At 45.9% G+C, this 17572-nt stretch overlaps 1 protein-coding gene across 5 annotated transcripts in view; it reads left to right on the plus strand.

Moving 5' to 3' along the window:
• The window catches only part of CADPS (calcium dependent secretion activator), a 204950-nt gene that overhangs the window by 180085 nt on the left and 7293 nt on the right, over positions 1–17572 (plus strand). For all 5 annotated transcript variants that reach the window (XM_056501542.1, XM_056501538.1, XM_056501539.1 and 2 more), the window contains one exon: positions 1778–1885. In XM_056501542.1, coding sequence (XP_056357517.1) covers positions 1778–1885 — 108 coding nt within the window. The remainder of the gene's footprint in view (positions 1–1777; positions 1886–17572) is intronic.

A 17572-nucleotide genomic window follows, 5' to 3' on the forward strand; every position in this document is an offset into this window, starting at 1 on the left:
ATGTGTGTATATTTAATGCAGGTATATTGTTCTGCATGTTCTCATATGACAATGTGATAAATTTATCAGGCATCTTGGATCATTATTTATATCATTATCTGCATTTGGTGTTTTCAGCCCTTTAGCCCAACCTAAATGTTGCCTACAAAATTATCATATCTTGAGCCTAGCATGGAAAAGACAAACTCTTGAACAGTAAGAGGTGTTGCTTGGTTTAAAATACCCCAGAGCTTGGCATTCTGTTCTCTTGGAGTAATAAAAGCAAGATTTTGAGTGTCTTGGGAAGAAAAATTCATAATTTATTTCTTGCCCTGAAAATGTGGACATCCTTCAGATGAAATTCCTTATTGTTTCAATGCATCTTAAATATTTAGCCATCAGAAATTTGAACACAGGACAGTTATTTTAAGTAACTTTTAGGGTGAAACATGGCCTTCTCTGAGGCCTTTATGTTCCTGGAAAGTAAAGCATCTCCAGGGAAGTGGTCTTAGTAAAATGCTATGTAACCCTTTAAAGCTTTTTCAAAAGCTTTGTACCCTGGACACCTTTGAGAGGTCTGCAGCAGGATCTGCTCCTCTCCTCAAAGCCAGACAGATGCTCCAGTTCTTTGTGTAAATCAGAGCAAAAATCATTCACCTGAGATAGTATTCAGTTGTTTCTCCACCTGCCCCTGGAAATTAAACCATATTACAATGGCTTCCTTGACAGCCTCAACATTTTTAATGAACTCAACCCCCAGCCCCACTCATCTCCCAGACCTGAGCAGAGGCCACCCCATGGTCCATGAGCCACTGCCTTTCCAGGGAAAGGAGAAACAAAAACCTGTTTGACTAGAGGATAGAGAGGAAATCCTGTTCAAAACCTGTTTGAACAGAAACCCACCACTTAAATTTAATTCCACAAATGTTAGTTAAATCTGATTCTGTAATTCTGTTGCAATTTTCTTGGTACAAACCAATCCATCTAATCCCGCCTTGGAATGGGCACCATCAGCAGACTGAAAATTGCTTGAAAGTGTAACACTTGACTACTGCCACATTTGTGTTGTCCTCATTGTTTTTCAAATTAATACCTTGTCATTGTTGCAGTAGGTGTTAAGAAATGTCACTGCCTTCCCAAGGGCCAAGCACTGGCCCTTTGCTTGATAATTGTTTGCTTTGTATTAAAAAACTCCCTTCCTACTGCTTTCCAAACTGTCCTCATTTTCACCCTGGAAATTACACGGATGTGTTAACTAACTTCAATTTACAGCGGCTGACAATCGTATCTTGCAGAGAAATGATACTCTGTGATCTGAGGTAAATCACAGTAATGGAAACTAATGACACTAGTTATTAACAAACTTACAATGTGCCACACAAATTTAAGGTTTTGTGGCAGTTCTTGTAATGACTCATGTTACCATATTTTAATAGCTTTCCTTTGAGGTAAGTTTGAATCCAATATATCAAGCAATGTGAACTCAAACAAGATTTTTTTTTTTAAAGTATTTTCCCATCCAGCTGCTTCACTTCCCATTTGCTTTAAAGCAATGCTGTTATCCCCAAAATCTTGCATGCTTGAAGGTTACTCCTTAAAAATCAGTTAAATTCTGCAGAGAGCTGTGTAGAAATGTGACATCAGGTAAGTGTCCATCAGGTAAGGAAAGGGCAAACTGCAGGAGGACAGCAGGAGATGGAAGAGAAGGAAAAGCAGTGAGTGATGAGGCTGCACAGAGAAGTTGCCCTGCATCACTATTCATGTTGTTCTCTCTCTCTCTCTTCTCTCCTCCATGCAGAAGCCAGGAATGGATGTTGCTGATGCCTATGTGACATTTGTCCGCCACTCTCAGGATGTCCTGCGTGATAAGGTCAATGAGGAGATGTATATAGAAAGGTTATTTGATGTAAGTAAATGCCCTCTCCTCCTTGGACACCAAGCAGGAGAGACCCAAAATGTGACAAAATAAGACAGGAGGATAAGTCACATTTTGAGAAATTTATTGCTTATAGCTTTAAAAAATAAATAAATCTTTCCTTTCTTTCTGACTAAGGCTCGTATCTGCTCTCTGCCTGCTTTAAATCTCTACTCTAGTCTACTGTGTCTTAGTCTGTGTGTGGATTTTAAAGAAATAGTATCTTCTAAGAGAGCTCTCCTTAAGCTTGTGTAAATTTCTCTGTATGAGAACATCTCAGTCATTGTTCTCACTGTTCAAATTTGAGCCAGACTTTCGGCAGATGTGTTTACTAAGGGCCAGCTCTTTTGCACATTTTGCATTGTTTCACTGACAAGCACTCCAAATCTGACAGCAAATTTAACATACTAAACTTTAATTTTAAAAGCTGATCAAAACAGAGCTGATTATGAATGGGCTTTGTTGTATAGGAGGTCCATGTTGTGGTGTCTGCCACCAAAGGCAAATTTGAGACATGGTCTCCTTGATGAAGATGGCCAGTAGGAGCTGACCCAGATGTTCACAGCTAATTTTCAGAACAGTTTGTTGGACTGAGAGAACAGTGACCTGTGATGCCTGAGTTTTTTAGGTTTGGATGCATGTTTAAAGTATCTCTGTTTCCATTGCTTTTGTTTTGTTACAGCCTTTCTGTCCCTGTAGCTGTCCTATAGTGAAGGTTTTCTGTTGATGACCAGCCTGCAGCATTAGTGTTTCAGTCTCTCTAGGGTATTTGTCTGTATCTCAGTTTCTGTTTGAAGCAGCTTATTTCCCTACTTTCCTTCCTTCCTTCCTTCCATCTCTCAGCAGTGCCATGTCTCAGTCTCCTGGCTCTGGAACTCTAACAGCCTTCTGTGCTTTCTTTACTCACTCTTTTGCTTCCTCAGTGTGCAGGGAAAGCTGCTTTTTCCCCAGCCAACCTCTTCCTTCACTCAATACTTCTCTTTCTGCACATTACCTGTCCCTCAGAAGCCTCTTCTTCCTTTACAATTCCCACTCTTTCTTTCCCCCGTAACTCACCAGATTAAAATGGAACTTATCTCTCATGTCAAATGTTTTATCACATTATATCAAGTGGCATGAATTAAGAGTCAAATAATCTTACTGTGTACATCTACTAGCATGACCCATATCCACTGGGAATGCCTCATTCATGCACAGAGCACAGCAGTGCCTCCTCCGGGCTCGGCTCGTGCTCGCTCCGGGGAGAGTTTGCAGCGTGAGCACCAGACGCAAATCACCCATCAAGCAGGCATGGGGAGAAAAAACAAAACATGAAACAAAAGACTGTCGCTTCCATCTGCAGCGGGCCTGCCAGTGCATTGCTCGTTTGTGTTGAAATTTATTCCACGAGCAGTTAAATTTCCAGAGCTCATCTGGACTGTTCTTTTCAATGCCCACACTGCCTTTTCCCTCATCCTTTCCCTATGATTCACAGTTGGTGTGTTTGTACCGATTTGGGCCATTATTTCCAATTTTCAAAAGGCTGTAATTAACACAAATATTGATTTCAGTTTGATCCACTCATACTTGGTTTTACCAAGCTGTATTTTAAACAAATTAACAGTTGACATGAACAAAAAAATGGAAGAGCACCTACCTTGGTGGAAAGCAAAAAATGCAAAACCCTTATTTCCCTCCCTGCCTTCCACAAGGCTCCCTGATCCGTGTGGAATTAAATAATCAAGGATGGGGTTTTTACATAGCTCTGCCTGTTTTGACCTACACTGGCTGCAGGAGGGAATTGCAGCATGTGGGAGCTGTTCCCATTCCTGTTCCCATTCATGTTCCCATTCCTGTTCCTGTTCCTGTTGCCATCCCAGTGGGACAGAGTTGGGATCTAATGTTACTGGCATGTTTGCATGTGTCTCATGTACATGAGTGTGTGCCCATGAGCAGGGGGAGCTGCAGGGCGGTTGCTTTGCAAGGAGGGAATGGATTGTGCCAAGCCCTTGTAACCCAAAACATGGAATTTTGTTTTGAGCAGTCATGTATTGTCTTTGTCAGGTTGCAGCTGAAGGAGCTGGCTCCTGTGGTCAGCTCCCATCATGGCTCAGGTGCTCCTGGTGTGTCAGTACCAGCACAGGGTTTACATGGGGGTCACCAGACCCCATTTATTTGGTGGTGTGTTCACCCATGTTTGGGTAAAGGCAGGAGCAAGTGCATAACTCCATTATTGAGCTCAGACAGAGCCCTGCAACCTTTTGCCCCTCTTACCTAACCCAGCAAAGCAGCATGGTTGTGGGGTCTTTAAGCTCCTTTAGCCTTATTTTCCAGGGACATTAACTTAACCTCTTTTATAAGGAAGAGAAGAGGAATAATCAAAAATTACATTTATGATGCTGAGTTAGAGTTGGACCTGATTTTGTTCCCTCTTCCCCCAGCATGGCAGGGGAGCAATCCTCTTAGCTGCAGTTTCTCCAGGCAATGAGATTATTAACACTTTCACAGCCAGGTCCTCAGCTGGTTTAGTGCAGTGGTGCTGGCTTGCCCCAAGGCCATATCTCAGTCCAGTTTAGGCAGTTGTATGACAATAGGGGCAGCAGTGGCAGCAAACAGCTTAAACCTGCCTGCAGGCAGGTCTTGTCTACCCAGTGGGGTCCCAGTAAAGACACTCACAGTGTGGGGCTGCATCCCTTTTCTGCACAGTCCTGAGCAGTGCAGGAGCAGAAGTGCACAGTGCAAGGTTGTATGGCACGTTCTGTGCGGTTTGAACTCCTGGGATATCCCTAATCTCTGCACTTCTCTGCAATCCTATCCTGTGTTTCCATTTATTCCTCCTTTGTTTCCTTCCAGGAGCAGAGGCTCCAGAGTGTTAGGCCATGTCCCCAGAGAAGCTGGGTTAATATGTCTTTTCCTGGCATTTACCATGATTTCTTAGCTCAGAAAGCATCTCTCTTCCCCTGCATTGCCTGACGTGCTCGTGCCTGCAGAACAGAGCTCTGCTCTTTGGGAGTTACTGGTGTTTGTGGCAGATTATTGTTATATTTCTGTGTGGTCTCTATGTTAATCCTCTTAATTCTGCAAATTAGTCAGGATGGGTTTTCCTCCCTCCCTGAAATAGAGTCATCTTAATTTTAAAAATCTGTATTCTTGGGATTGTTGAATGAACAGATTGATTGTGGAGTTCTGCTGGTAATCAAAACCTAACTAGCTTTTTGGCAGTGCTGTTTACTGCAGAGTAACATGACTTATTTACTTGGCCTGGCTCACTAATTTGATAACATTTAAAGCTAAAACAGTGTAATAAGGCCCATTGATAGAGAGCAGTGGTAACAGAGGAGTTTCAGAATAGCTGTAGCATCCGCTCCCTGTGCTCCTGTGCCTGTCTGGGTGCTTTGGGATTTAAACCCTATGATACTTTGCACACAATGCAGAAGTATCACAAACTCTGTGTGGTGCCTGACAGGAAGAAAAATTTTATCAGTTTTTGCCCAGAGAGGGGAGCAGAGTTGACATGCAGAATGGAACTTTTTATAGGAACAATGAGGCAGAAGCAGGTGGGTGTATCTTAAACATGGGAAAATATCTTCAGAGTGATCTTGAGTCTTCAGACCAATCGTGCAAAATTCAGGTCTTCTTTGTCATAGGTCATGCAGAATTTCATAGGAGCAGAGTTTATGCACCCATCATTTTGTCTGAAGGCAGTGGGAGGTTTACTTGTGAGGGTTGTACCCTTTGGCAGAAGTTATTTCTAGATCCATGTATGTGTGTGTATCTTTACAAACACCCTTAGATCCTCACAGTATAGGTTTCAACCCGTCACAACATATGTGATCCAGAAAGTCTATGATTGACTAGTAGATAGTGTGAATGCCAACCTTTCTTCCACATAAATTGGTAAACACTAATGTAAAACATAGGGTGACTATTTCCTTCCCAGCCACAGTGAGTAGCACATACACAAAAGGCTACTGAACATCGGGTGAGCTCCCCAAGATCCTGCAAATTCCAGCATCCTGATGCAGACCCTGAATAGCGCAGATGGCATTTTTCTCTCTGATGATTAATTCAATATCTTACTGAAAAAAACAAAAACATGCTTTTGATATGAGGGATCAAAACATCAAGAGAAGCTCCTAAGATTGTGAGGACCTAAAAAAAAATTAATTTATTTTTTCCCTCCTTGTACTTCTTGAAGACACCAGCCTGAGTAGAAGATAAGGATTTAAACAGATGTGCTTAGTGCTAGTTCATCTGCTTAAATCTAGCAGTCTCTGAGATCAGTGATTAAAAAGCCATCTCTAACTTTGATGAAATCCACTGCAATGGTAATTCTGTCTCTGATCGCTGTCTTATGGGCCTCATGTCTGCCTAAACCGGACATAGAAAACATTTCACTGGAGATGATACATGGATTATATGGGTCAATTATACACTTAATCTGCCTTCTGGAGATTAAGTGTGCATGGATTGACCCTGCGTATTTGGCTTGTCCTTGGCAGTTATCAGATCAGGAAGGTTGCCTTTACCAAAAAGTCTGGTAAGAACTTAATCACTCAGTGATAGCGCCCGCCGAGGTGGCAGCAGGCAGAGTGCTTTTTGCAGAAGGCAGTTTTACCACTTCACTGTCACTGTGAGTGCTCAGCTCCCTCGGTCTATGGCACAGCCGGGATAGCAGACGGAGAATTTACTCCGGAAACGAGGAATGAGCCCGTGCTTCTCTGCAAGACAGAAATGGCTCTTAGTCTGGATGGCAGGGTGGGATTAGGGTCTGGCAGGTGGAGCAGGGAGGGCAGTGGGGAAACCAGGGTTTGCTCTGCCCTCGGCTGTCCTCAGTGCAGAGGAACCATCACTCCAGGTCCTTCATCAGCTAGAGGAGCCAGCATCTCCTTCCCACCACCTTCAGGGAGGCAAAAGCCCCTGGCTGAGGCTCCAGCATCAAATCCTGTCCCTCAGGCTCGGCTGAATTGGCCTTTTAGGAAGCCGCAGAGATATCCCAAGGCAGATGTTGCATCCGGTGGATTTTTATGGATTTCGGGTTTCTTCCCTCAGCCTAACAGGAGTGCTGAGTGCATGGTGCAGGACTGTCCTCACGTTTCCAAAACAGGCTGCCCTTGCTGGTATCTGAGTTCTAAATATCAGAGATAATAAGGATGCAGGACACTGTGTGAGACTCAAGACTTCAGCAAAATCCTTATACACATTTCCAGAAGCCTGAGTAAGCATTTGTCACTGGAGGATCCGCAGGCATCTCAGCATATGTTTCAGTACCTACAGGTTAGAGCCTGATAGCACACCTGAGTATATTGAAAAAATGCAAAACACAGCTAGATCAGTTAATTCAGCAAGTCCTCTGCAGACACTGAGGCATTAGCTTATTCTTAAAATTGAAGCTTTTGCCCTCAGTAGGGTTACTCACTTGAATTTTGGCAGCTCCTTCAAGGCATGCTTGCAGGATCATGGCATTTCTTGCTAGACCGCAAGCTTTGCACGGCACAATCAAATGCCAAAAGAGAACCCTTCCCATCCTCCCTTCTCCTTCCTCTCTTCAATCTCAAGAGCCTGGTTGTGAGTCAGTGGAGCTACTCACAGTGAGTTGGAATTACTCACAGGAGGCCGGGTTGCAGGATCAGGGGAAGAGCGGATATCAGGCTGCGCGCTGGGCTCCCATCTCGTATCTGCTTGTAGCCGCGCTCACCGCTTTCTCTTAGACAGACAACAACCTGTTTCCCTCCCACGCAGCTAGACTGCTCATTAGGGCACTAACTCTCTCCCACTCCCATCCTGATATGGCCTCCACGGAGCTATTTCTTCTGCAATGTATTTTGCTTTTTTTTCCCCTCTCTCCCCTTCCAGAGGGAGTTGTGAAATGAAGACAATTAGGCACATCGATCTCAAGGGAGCGCAGCTTACTTTTCCCTCCCTGTGGATCTTTGGAGGAGCCAGAGCGATGCAGCTTTTGCTGCCCTTTGCTGGCTTTTCAAGGCTCAGACCTGGACCTGGAGTTGATCTCACTGCAGGACTTTAGCTGGGAAAAATCATAAAATTGTGGTGGCAGTTGTCAGTATATCTTCTAGGGGACAAATTCTCTTTGTCCAGAGGAGGGACATAGAGTGCACTGTCCTTCTGCAGCCCCTTTTTCTCCCCATGTGCCCTCATGGGGTCACACGGGAGTGGGGAGTGATTCCACTCCTCAGAGCCAGCTCTTGTCCTCTGATATTCCCCTCTGTTAGCTTCACACGGCCCAGGCATGCACTGGGCACATGGCCTCCTGGCTCCCCCTCAGCAAGGCTTCTTTCCTGAAGTGCTCATTTAAGTAGGCTCCATTTAATTTATTTTAGGGAGAGTCTTAATAAAGTAAATCCTAGATCTGTCACTGGATTTTACATGCTTGAAAGGGGTTTTTTCCCCTCCTAAATGTCTTTATCAGAACAGCTTTTCATGTTCCAGTAGACATTTGGTTGAAGACAGTTAATTTGATTTCTTTTCCAGAGGAGATTTTCCATTAATCATTCTAAGAAGGCAGACTGATTGCTCCGTTACGTTAAGGTCAGCATAGGCTTGCTAACATCATCTGCACCGTGCTTTTGAGCGTCAGAGATCTGTGTTTTGGGGCTGGCACTGAGTGAAAGATCATTCATTTCCTGGTAGATGTGAGTGGCCAAGGTTTTGGGATAGCAGGAGCACGGAATCCTCCATCCAGAGAGAGCCTTTTTCTGAGCAGCCTCTGCACATTTGTAACTGCAGACAAGTTACACGGTGCACTCTGCCTTCCAGCTAAGTTTAAGAGATTGTAATTAATTGGGGCTTTGGAGGAGCCAGAGTCATGCAACTTTTGCTGCCCTTTGCTGGCTTTTCAAGGCTCAGACCTGGACCTGGAGTTATCTCACTGCAGGACTTTAGCTGGGAAAAATCATAAAATTGTGGTGGCAGTTGTCAGTATATCTTCTAAATAAATTCTGTTTGTCCAGAGGGGGGGCATAAAGTACACTGTCCTTCTGCAGCCTCTTTTCCATCATGTGTGTCATCAGGGAGGAGAGCGGGGCTGTGAGCCGGGTCCAGCTGCGCCCAGCGGCGCGGGGAGCGTGGGAAGGGCCGGGAGCCGCGCTGCCCGCAGGTGTGCGGGGCTGACCCCGGCCCGCGGCTCCGCTCCCTCCCTCCGGGCTGTGCAAAGAGCCTTTGCCCGACGGAACTGCCGGTGCACACAGGGGAGAGCCCCTGCGCCGACAATGCCGAATTGTCTGATTTCCAGCAGCGCCTTCAATCCATCTTTTCCTTTTCTCGCCCTGCATCCCAGCCCCACACAATCGCTGCTCAGCCCGCGCCAGCCAGCGGTGCGTGCCGGATTAGCCGTCCCAGGTCATTTTGTTTCTCTTGATCTGCGGCTCTTTCCTTTCCCGGTGCTCCCTTAAGCCTCGCCCTGGATGTATGATATCAGCATTCAAAAATGCCTGCTGGGACTCGGGCAGGGAGCGCGCTGCGCCCGGTGTTTAACCCCAGCAAGAACCAAGGGAGCTGCTGCAATCACGGCTGAGATGTCCAGACAGCTTCTAGCTACTTTTTTTGGAATATACAGGCTATAAAATAAGCAGATAAAGTTTATAAAGTCCCACTTCATGACAGCTTCCAATTTAAACTGATAACAAGCATAATGAAAGTATTATAAGCATGCACTGCTGTGCATCTTACTGAACAACTGTGCAGCCAGTTTTATCATCACTGCCTCACACTAACAGGGCTCTGGAATCAGGACAGAAAAATAGCAGTTGTGTGGATATTGTTTTTTTCTAGGCTGCTTTATATAGAAACTAAGATTTTAACATGTCAACTTCATTTCTTTTTTGAAAAATGGAAATAAGCAGAGAATATTTTTTAGGTTAAAAATGTATTTGAGAACAAGAATCCATATAGGAGTCATTTTCTGTTTGTGTGTCTCTATAGGTTTTTATGCAGGAGCTCTTTCATTTCGGAAAAGGGAGGTCTGCAAATTCCTGCAAAGCAGCAGGTTTTTGGGAATTTAATTTGGCAGTTCCTAGTGAATGCTGTGCACTTTGCAGAGATGTATCTGCAGTGAAGGAGAGAGAGCTCAGCACCCAGAGCCCACCTGGTGGTGTGCCCAGGCACCCATTCTGTGCAGGGATATGGGATGCTCCATGCCAGCACAGCCTGGAAAGGAAGGCTCTTCCAGTTCAGGGGTTTGTGTAGCCAGGACAGGCTTTACCTGTTACCTAAAGGGAGCATTTTCTAGAGGTGTGTAATTCAGTGTATAAACAGGATTAGGATTTTCGGTCTCAGAGAGGAAATGAGGCACCTGCTGAGGCACTCAGCCTGCAAACCCGACTGGTTTGAGCATGGATGTCCCTTGTTTGAGGACACTGTGGATGAGTGAAGTTTGGGGTGGCAGCCTGCTTCCTTCCCATATCACAGTGAGCACCAACTCCTGCACCCCTGCCATGGACCAGCAGTTGTTTGCACAGGGGTCTCCCCTGCAGTTTTCTGTGCCTGCTGCACTCCATCCAGCCCTGACCAGCACATGGCCTGGCGGGTGTGCCCTCCTCAGGGTGAGTGAGCAGCAGTGGCTGGGATGGATCCAGAGATGATCTATGCGTGGGCTGGCGTGGGTGTTTGCTCACAGCAAACCCCAGCAGGTTGGGACCAGGACATCCCTGGCTGTAGGAAGAGAGGAGCCAGCACTGCAGTTGCTTTTTCCATGAGATTCTCCCCAGGGCAGAAGGGGAGTCATTGACACATTGACCCATCACTTCTGCCGGGGATGTGAGTGTATGGCTGTTTGCTGGGCAGAGACTTCGGTGTCTGGCTAGCAGAGCAGACCACCCTGACATGCAGCTCAGGGCCACCTGAGTGAGTGCAAGGCATCATAGCCTCAGCATCAGAGTTCTTCCTCCCCCCTGAAGGAGCAGTAGGGTTGCAGGTCCATTTCTGGCTGTGTCCCTGCTATGGGAAGCCTTTGCCTGTGTGCTGAGAGTGCACAGATCTACCTGCAAAGCCTCTGAGGGCTGGCACAAACAAACCTGCACCCACCGTGGTGTGTGGAGTCACAGCTGCACATGCTGTGTCCAGTTACTGGTGTTACCGGTTTGTGCAGCCACAAGAGCAGGGACTATTAGGGATGAGCTTCTTGGGCACATGTGTTTGTTGGGGACCTTAGCCCCACCAACACAAAAGATATTGACCCTCCCTGTCCTCTCTGAAAAGGAATAAAATTTTGGGTTAAGAGCAGGGAGAAACCTGCAGCAAGGGGTATGCGGGTCGGGCTGTGCCCCTTTGGAGAGCAGGGAATTTGTGCAATCCCACAGGTAACACCCCCGGGAGCCCCGGCCTCTCTCCCATTAACACCTGTGGCACCGAGTGCCGAGCCCCACCGGGTCCAGCCTGCAGCCAATTAAGGGTGAGGCAGCAGCCTGAGCACACCCCGAGCCGAGATCCCCGAGCAGTGGGTGCTCTCAGGTGCCATATGTACTGCAAAGAGCGTGCGGCACTTCCCCGCGCCGGGGTCTGCGCGCCGTGCTCCTCCCGAGTGCTCTTCCCTGCTGGAAGGCAGAGCTCTTACGCCATTCAAAGTTGTTTTGTGGTTTATTTTTGGGAAAGGGGGGGGAGAAAAATAATGTAATTCGGTGATGCCATTTGCATCCTAGACAGATGATGAGTTGCTCTGGCTAGCAGCTTAACCCTATTAGGCAACATTAGGGACTGTGACTTTATTAAATAATAATACAAATTATTTTCATATCAAGACCCTTTGACTTTGTAACTTACTCGTATTGGTACGTTGTCAACAAGAATGAAATTTTTTAGTTAAGGAATATAAAATAGAGTAAAAGGCATCCAGAATTCACAGCTCTGGGGTGGATGTTGAACAACACGCTGTGTGTACTTGCACTGATAGCATTATAGTGGTATATAAAATACCAGGGAAAAAAGTACTTTTACTTCAGTAATATTTCAGTGTGAGTGTGACCTGGGAGACTCCAGACTAATTGGTAGACTTTGGTAGAATAAGGTCAAAATTTTATTAAAAAAAAAAATAAAAAAATAAGACCCTGAGGTTTCAGGGGATTTTTATCAATTTGCTAGCACTTTGCCCAATCTCTAGAATTTAATGTGGAGTTTTATAGAGAGATTTAGTCCTGAAAATGAGGGTCATGTTGCCTGCTGTGAGGACCACTTGCCCAGAGCCCTGCTGAGCACAGCTAACGGGGGCTTGGCTCACAGGGGTGAGGTGCAGCTGTGGGGTCCCCAGTTTGGCAAAGGGGTCACAAATCCCAAACGTTGACAGTTTGTGCACATGGCTCCTAAACACACCAAGGCAAAGACCCTGCAGAGAATTAAAATTAACACAGTGCAAACTGTCACCTAAACTTTAGATTTATTTTCTGAAAAATATTCTCCAAAGAGTCTGAATCTGGGGGTGAATCACCTTTCTAGCAGCAGCCCAAGGGCTGCCTGAAGCCCTCCCAGTGCTCTGCCGTGTGCTCTGTGGAGCTACACCACCAGAACTACTTTTGATGTTGGCTTTTCATACCTAACTTAAAGAATTATGTGCCATGGAAAAGCTGCCTAATGACCAGACAGCATTATTATCTGGCATGCAGCAGCATAGCAGGACAATAACTATTTATTTACTCCTTGTGGATAATGTTCTGTTATTTTCTAATCTTTGGCAATAGCAAGAGAGCATCTGATATATACAATATTGGTGTGTATCCAATTGTTTGTGAACATCCCAAGTTTTGAAACATGGTTGTGAGAGAGGAATATAAGCTTAAGCTTGAAAGGCTAAAAAGCAGAAAGCCCCACACGTAAATGCTATTATACACTTAATGAGGCAGGGTTTAAAAAAAAAAATCAGCCACACAAGTTGGTTTTATCAAAGAAAATGTATAAATAACAACCAGTGATTCAGAGTGCCTCACAAAGGGAAAAGCAGGGACGGGAAGCTAGCACTTCACTTGTGGCATTCAGATAATAGTATTTACTACACTAATCTTTTGGGCTTAGCAATTGACAATCAATATATTATTATCAACAAGCGTTAATGCAAACAAAAAGCTTCTATTTCTTTTTTTAACTGTGTTCCCCTAAGTCCCTTAAATTTAATTAAAACCAGACAGCTCTCCTTCTAGTACAAATTAGAGTTAAAATCATATTAAATATTTGTTCCACAGGAAAACAAAAGTGTCAGCTTGTGCTACCAGGTTTGGCTGTTTCTTTTTTTCCTCCTTTTTTTTTTTTTTTTTTTTTTTTTTACACACAGAGGGGAAAAAAAAATACCAGCTACTCAAAGTTAAAATAAAGTCTCTCTCCCTCCCTCCCCGTCTCCCAAGACTACTGTCTATAACATGTTGTTCCTTATAGAAAGTGGGATATGGTGGCATTTGCTTGATTAACTTGCTCGACAAAAGTGACAGCTGCTGTGGGTGCATGTAGCTAAGCTGCACAGCGCAGTTCCGCCTTTGTACATCTGTCAGCAAAAAAGGAGGAATAAAGAGTGAAAAGAGACAAATTGGTCCCAAAAGGCAATCCATTCAACTCAGGAGGTTTGCTCTATTCAAGCACTCGCTGGGAATCTCAAGTGCTAGGTAGCTTATTCAATTTCATTCATTCTTTAGAATGAGCCCTGAAGTGTTTAATTTCTTATTCTGCTGAATAAAAGGGGAGCTTTTTTTTTTTTTTTATTGGAAGCATTAATTGTAAGACTAGCTGATCAATGCCTGCAATATTAACTCATTGCTTATTTTATGGTTAGCTGTGTGCTCCGAGAGCCGCAGCCGCTAAACTTATTTCTGTAACGTGGGCAATGTCACACCAATTTCTGTGCTTCTGGAAAATCCAGGCACTCACAGCAACGTCATTCTCAGTGCCCTGAGCCTTGTGCCCTGCCCAGCTTGGGGGAATGGTCCAAATCCCTGGCAGGTGTAACTCGAAAGAGTCGCTGGGTCATTATTGGTGCCACCCATGGCTGCGGCCAGGACGCGACTGAGCCAGATGCTCTTTGCCTGGGGGTTCAGCCCTGAGCCCACTGCAGGCTTGGCCCTCTGTGCTGGAGGAGGTTTTATAGCTCCAAATGCTGAGCTGCCTTTGGGTGGTTCTTTGGTCCCCAGCGAAGTGCAGGGCATCAGGAGGGCTCTGTGGAGTACAGTATGGATTTTGTTGAGTAGTGGCAAAGAAAGCTGATGGATGGATGGATGGATGGATGGATGGGGTTTGCTGCAGGTTTGTGCTTGCCATCCAGAAAACTCATGCTTGCAGGGGAGAGATGTGCCTCTTCCTTCATTGTGTGGCAGAAGGTCCATTTCAGTCTCCTCATTGACACTGGGGACCAAAATTATGTTTGTGCTTGAGTGCCTGTGGCTCTTCATCCACCTCAGCTCTGCCACCTCCTCCTCCAGGGCCACTGCCACTTACCTTAATTCAAGCATTTCAGACACACTTTTGTTACCAAGTGTGTCACCCTATCCCTGCTCCATCTCCCCTGTCCCAGCCTGGGGCACAGCACATCTTCTGCAACACGAAACTCAGGTTTACAGAACAGCCTGAAAAACAGCTGGGCTCAGCTCTGCCAGCCTGGCCAAGACCTTGCTAGCAGTGCTTGGGGGCAGGGCAAGAGTCATACTCCTTCCCACCACTGTCCTCATCCGCATCCAGAGCTGGCCTTTGGAAGAGGGATTGTGTAAGCTGCTCTGTGTTCTTGCTGGGAACACTATTTCTGATAGGCAAGAGTAGAAACTGCGCTGACTGTGAGGCTCTGTGCTTTGGGCTTGCCATCTTTACCAAGTTTTTGGAGCAGCAATGACTGTCTGGAACCAACAGCAAAAGAAACATTGAGGGAGGTGGAGAGAAACACTTTGGTGGCCACAGAAGAGTGGATGAACAAGAATGATCTTTCCATGACTGCCGTAGGGCAGTCTGGGCTGCAGGGCTGCAGGGCTGCAGCCAGTTCTGGTGTACAAACCTGGCTGTGCCACTGGGCACACTGAGGGTGAAGGAAGGAACACAGTGCCTGGGGCTGGCAGGCTGCTCCTGAAGAGTTCCTGCTCCCACTGTCCACGAGTCCTCCTCCAGCACTGTGTGCACAGGGCTGCTCCCCAGACAGCATGTCCCTGTGCTGCTGTGGCTGCATCCCTGCCTTCCCTGTGGAGATGGCACCTGCTCAGGGGAGGTGGCTGCATGAATACGTGACAACACCAAATACCCAGTTTGATCTCAGGGCCACCCAGGACTGGGATGGACACAGCTCTGTCAGCTGTCACCTACTGTCAGCAGTTGTAAATCATCACAGCCCCACTGTGCCTTCCACCAGCTGAGCTTCTGGCCCATAGGACAGGGATGCAAATGCCAGAAACAAAGAGTTGGTAATTTTATCTTTTTTTTTTTTTTTTTTTTTTTTTTTTCCTGGCTGATCAAATCTCTTTGAGCTGTTGCTTGAGAGCAGGTTCAGTTTTCCTTTGGAAAATAAGACTCACAGTCAGCCTCTTTCTGTCTCCCTTCCCACCTCTGTGGTCCCCTCACTTCGTGCTGGCCAGCTCAGGGATGCTGTGGTGGCGTCTGCCCAGCATCCAGTTCCTCATCTTTGAAACACCTTGAATTCAAGGGTTCATTTCAAAGCTGCCTTTCAACATTTCAAAACAAGCCCATGTCCTGGACAAAGAGAGGGAGCCAGCCAGCATTCGGAGCCTCTTTGTGCAGTGTGTGTCACAGTTTTAAATAGATTTGCCCTGCTTGGATTGGTTCTGGTTGGAAAGCAAGTACTGAAATGAGAGGTCATAGGGGAGAGTTACTATGGTAATTGAGTAGTATCACCAGTAGTTTTGCTCTTATGAGCATTAAAGCACATAATAATAGACAAACAACAGTGGTTAAAGCAAGCAGGTAGGATTACTATGTTCTTTTGTCAGAAGTATATAATGTCTTGTAGTCAGTTTTAAAGACTTCTCAACCCCAAATCCACCCAGCAGTCACCTGCTGAGTAATTTTGTATGCCTAATCTCTAGCCCTTAACTACAAGCTTTCTGCTAATTTGAGGCAAATGGGTATTTTTGACACTAAATAGGGCAGTAAAGAATCCCTGACCTAGAAAAACTCTGTTCCAAGGCACTGAGAGCAGAAAAATATTCTTTCAGCATCCTTGTGAGACCTTTGGAATGACATAAAATAGCTTTGACTAAACTGTGCTGCAGCCTTCGATTAATGGTTTGCAGAAACTTGCTGAACATCCCTACTACAACTTCCCCCATAAAACTTGTCACTTCAGATTGCCATCAGCCACCACAACAATAATCATTTCATGCCTATTGCTAATTGCAAGCACAGCTGAGGCTCAGCAGGGTGCTCTTGCACAGTCCCAGGCCTTTATACCAGCCTCAATCTGTTGTATGGCACTTGTTCACACACAAAAAAACTACCAGTAAAGGCAGAAAGAGGCAGAGTCACAGGTTCCTTGTAATCCCTCTGCTACCCTGCTGACAACCCAGCCCTATAAGCATTCCTGGTTTTGTCCCACTCTTTACAAAAGCTGAAGTGACCTTAAGCTACTAGTATGTAAGCTTTTGAATGAAGAATACAGCTCCTTCAGGTGCCTTAAGAAGCAGTGTTGCATCTGGCTTACGAGATTCTGTTTGCAGCACTCCTGGGGTGAGCTGTGGCTTCCTGTAACATGTAAAATATGAGTGTGAACTCAAGGTTCATGGCAAGGAACAGGAGGTCATGCTTCCATTCAGCTCACACCAAAGAGAACGGGGGTTTGCAGATGTTCCTGGGTGTGTGTAATGACACCACCTCCCAGAAAGCACAGGAACCCAGCTCAGGGCTGGGTTTTGATAAAATGTGCCACATTCAGCATGCTACTTGCAGATTTATTCATACCAATTTCTACAATTTATGTATTCAGAGATAAACTTGCTATTTCAGGAACTTATTGATCATGTTTCTGCATTTAAAAAAAAAAAAAAAAAAAAGAGGGCTGGGGAACAAGGAAGCTTATTTGGGGTGTTGGTTGGGCAGCCATAGAAGTGCACCTCTTGTAATGCTCCAGCTCCTCTAATACCCATCCTGGTGCATGGCCCACCTCATCTACCCAGCCTAGCACCCAGCAATGAGGGTTGCTGTGAAAGACAGGACAGGAAAACAAACCTGAAAGAGGGATTGAATTCCTGTCTGCACAAATACAGTACCTGCTGGCAGTGGCTGGGCTCTGATAGTGTCTGAATTTCCTCTGCTGGGGCTGGGTGATGGTGTGCAGCCATGGGGCTGTGGTTTGCCTCTGCCAGAGCCCTGCTCCCTTCCCTGACATCCTGCTGGATGAGTGGTACCCACCATGCATCCCTGAGGATGCAGGCTCCACAGCCTGTCCTCAGCCTGTACCCCCAGACTGAGTGGGAATTGTCCCCTAGGTGAGGGACAGGGATGCCAGCAGCACCAGTTGTGTGTGTACTACAGTGAGTTACATGTGGGGTTTTGTCCATGGGCCTGGACCATCAGTGAGGTCCATTCATTCTTTACAAGCAGGCATGAGTTTTTTGCAGAAAATGTGTTTATGGTATGTACTTTGGTGTGCCCATCCCACAGCTGTGCAGTGGCTCCTGAAATGTGTTGCAAACCCCTTGGCAGAGCCCCAAAGTTCAGTATTTGGGCTGTGGCCTCTGCACCCTGTCTTTGGGGACAAGCCACAAGGCTGGAGCT

The sequence above is a fragment of the Oenanthe melanoleuca genome, chromosome 12, assembly GCF_029582105.1.
Source record: "Oenanthe melanoleuca isolate GR-GAL-2019-014 chromosome 12, OMel1.0, whole genome shotgun sequence".
NCBI classification, from domain to species: domain Eukaryota; kingdom Metazoa; phylum Chordata; class Aves; order Passeriformes; family Muscicapidae; genus Oenanthe; species Oenanthe melanoleuca.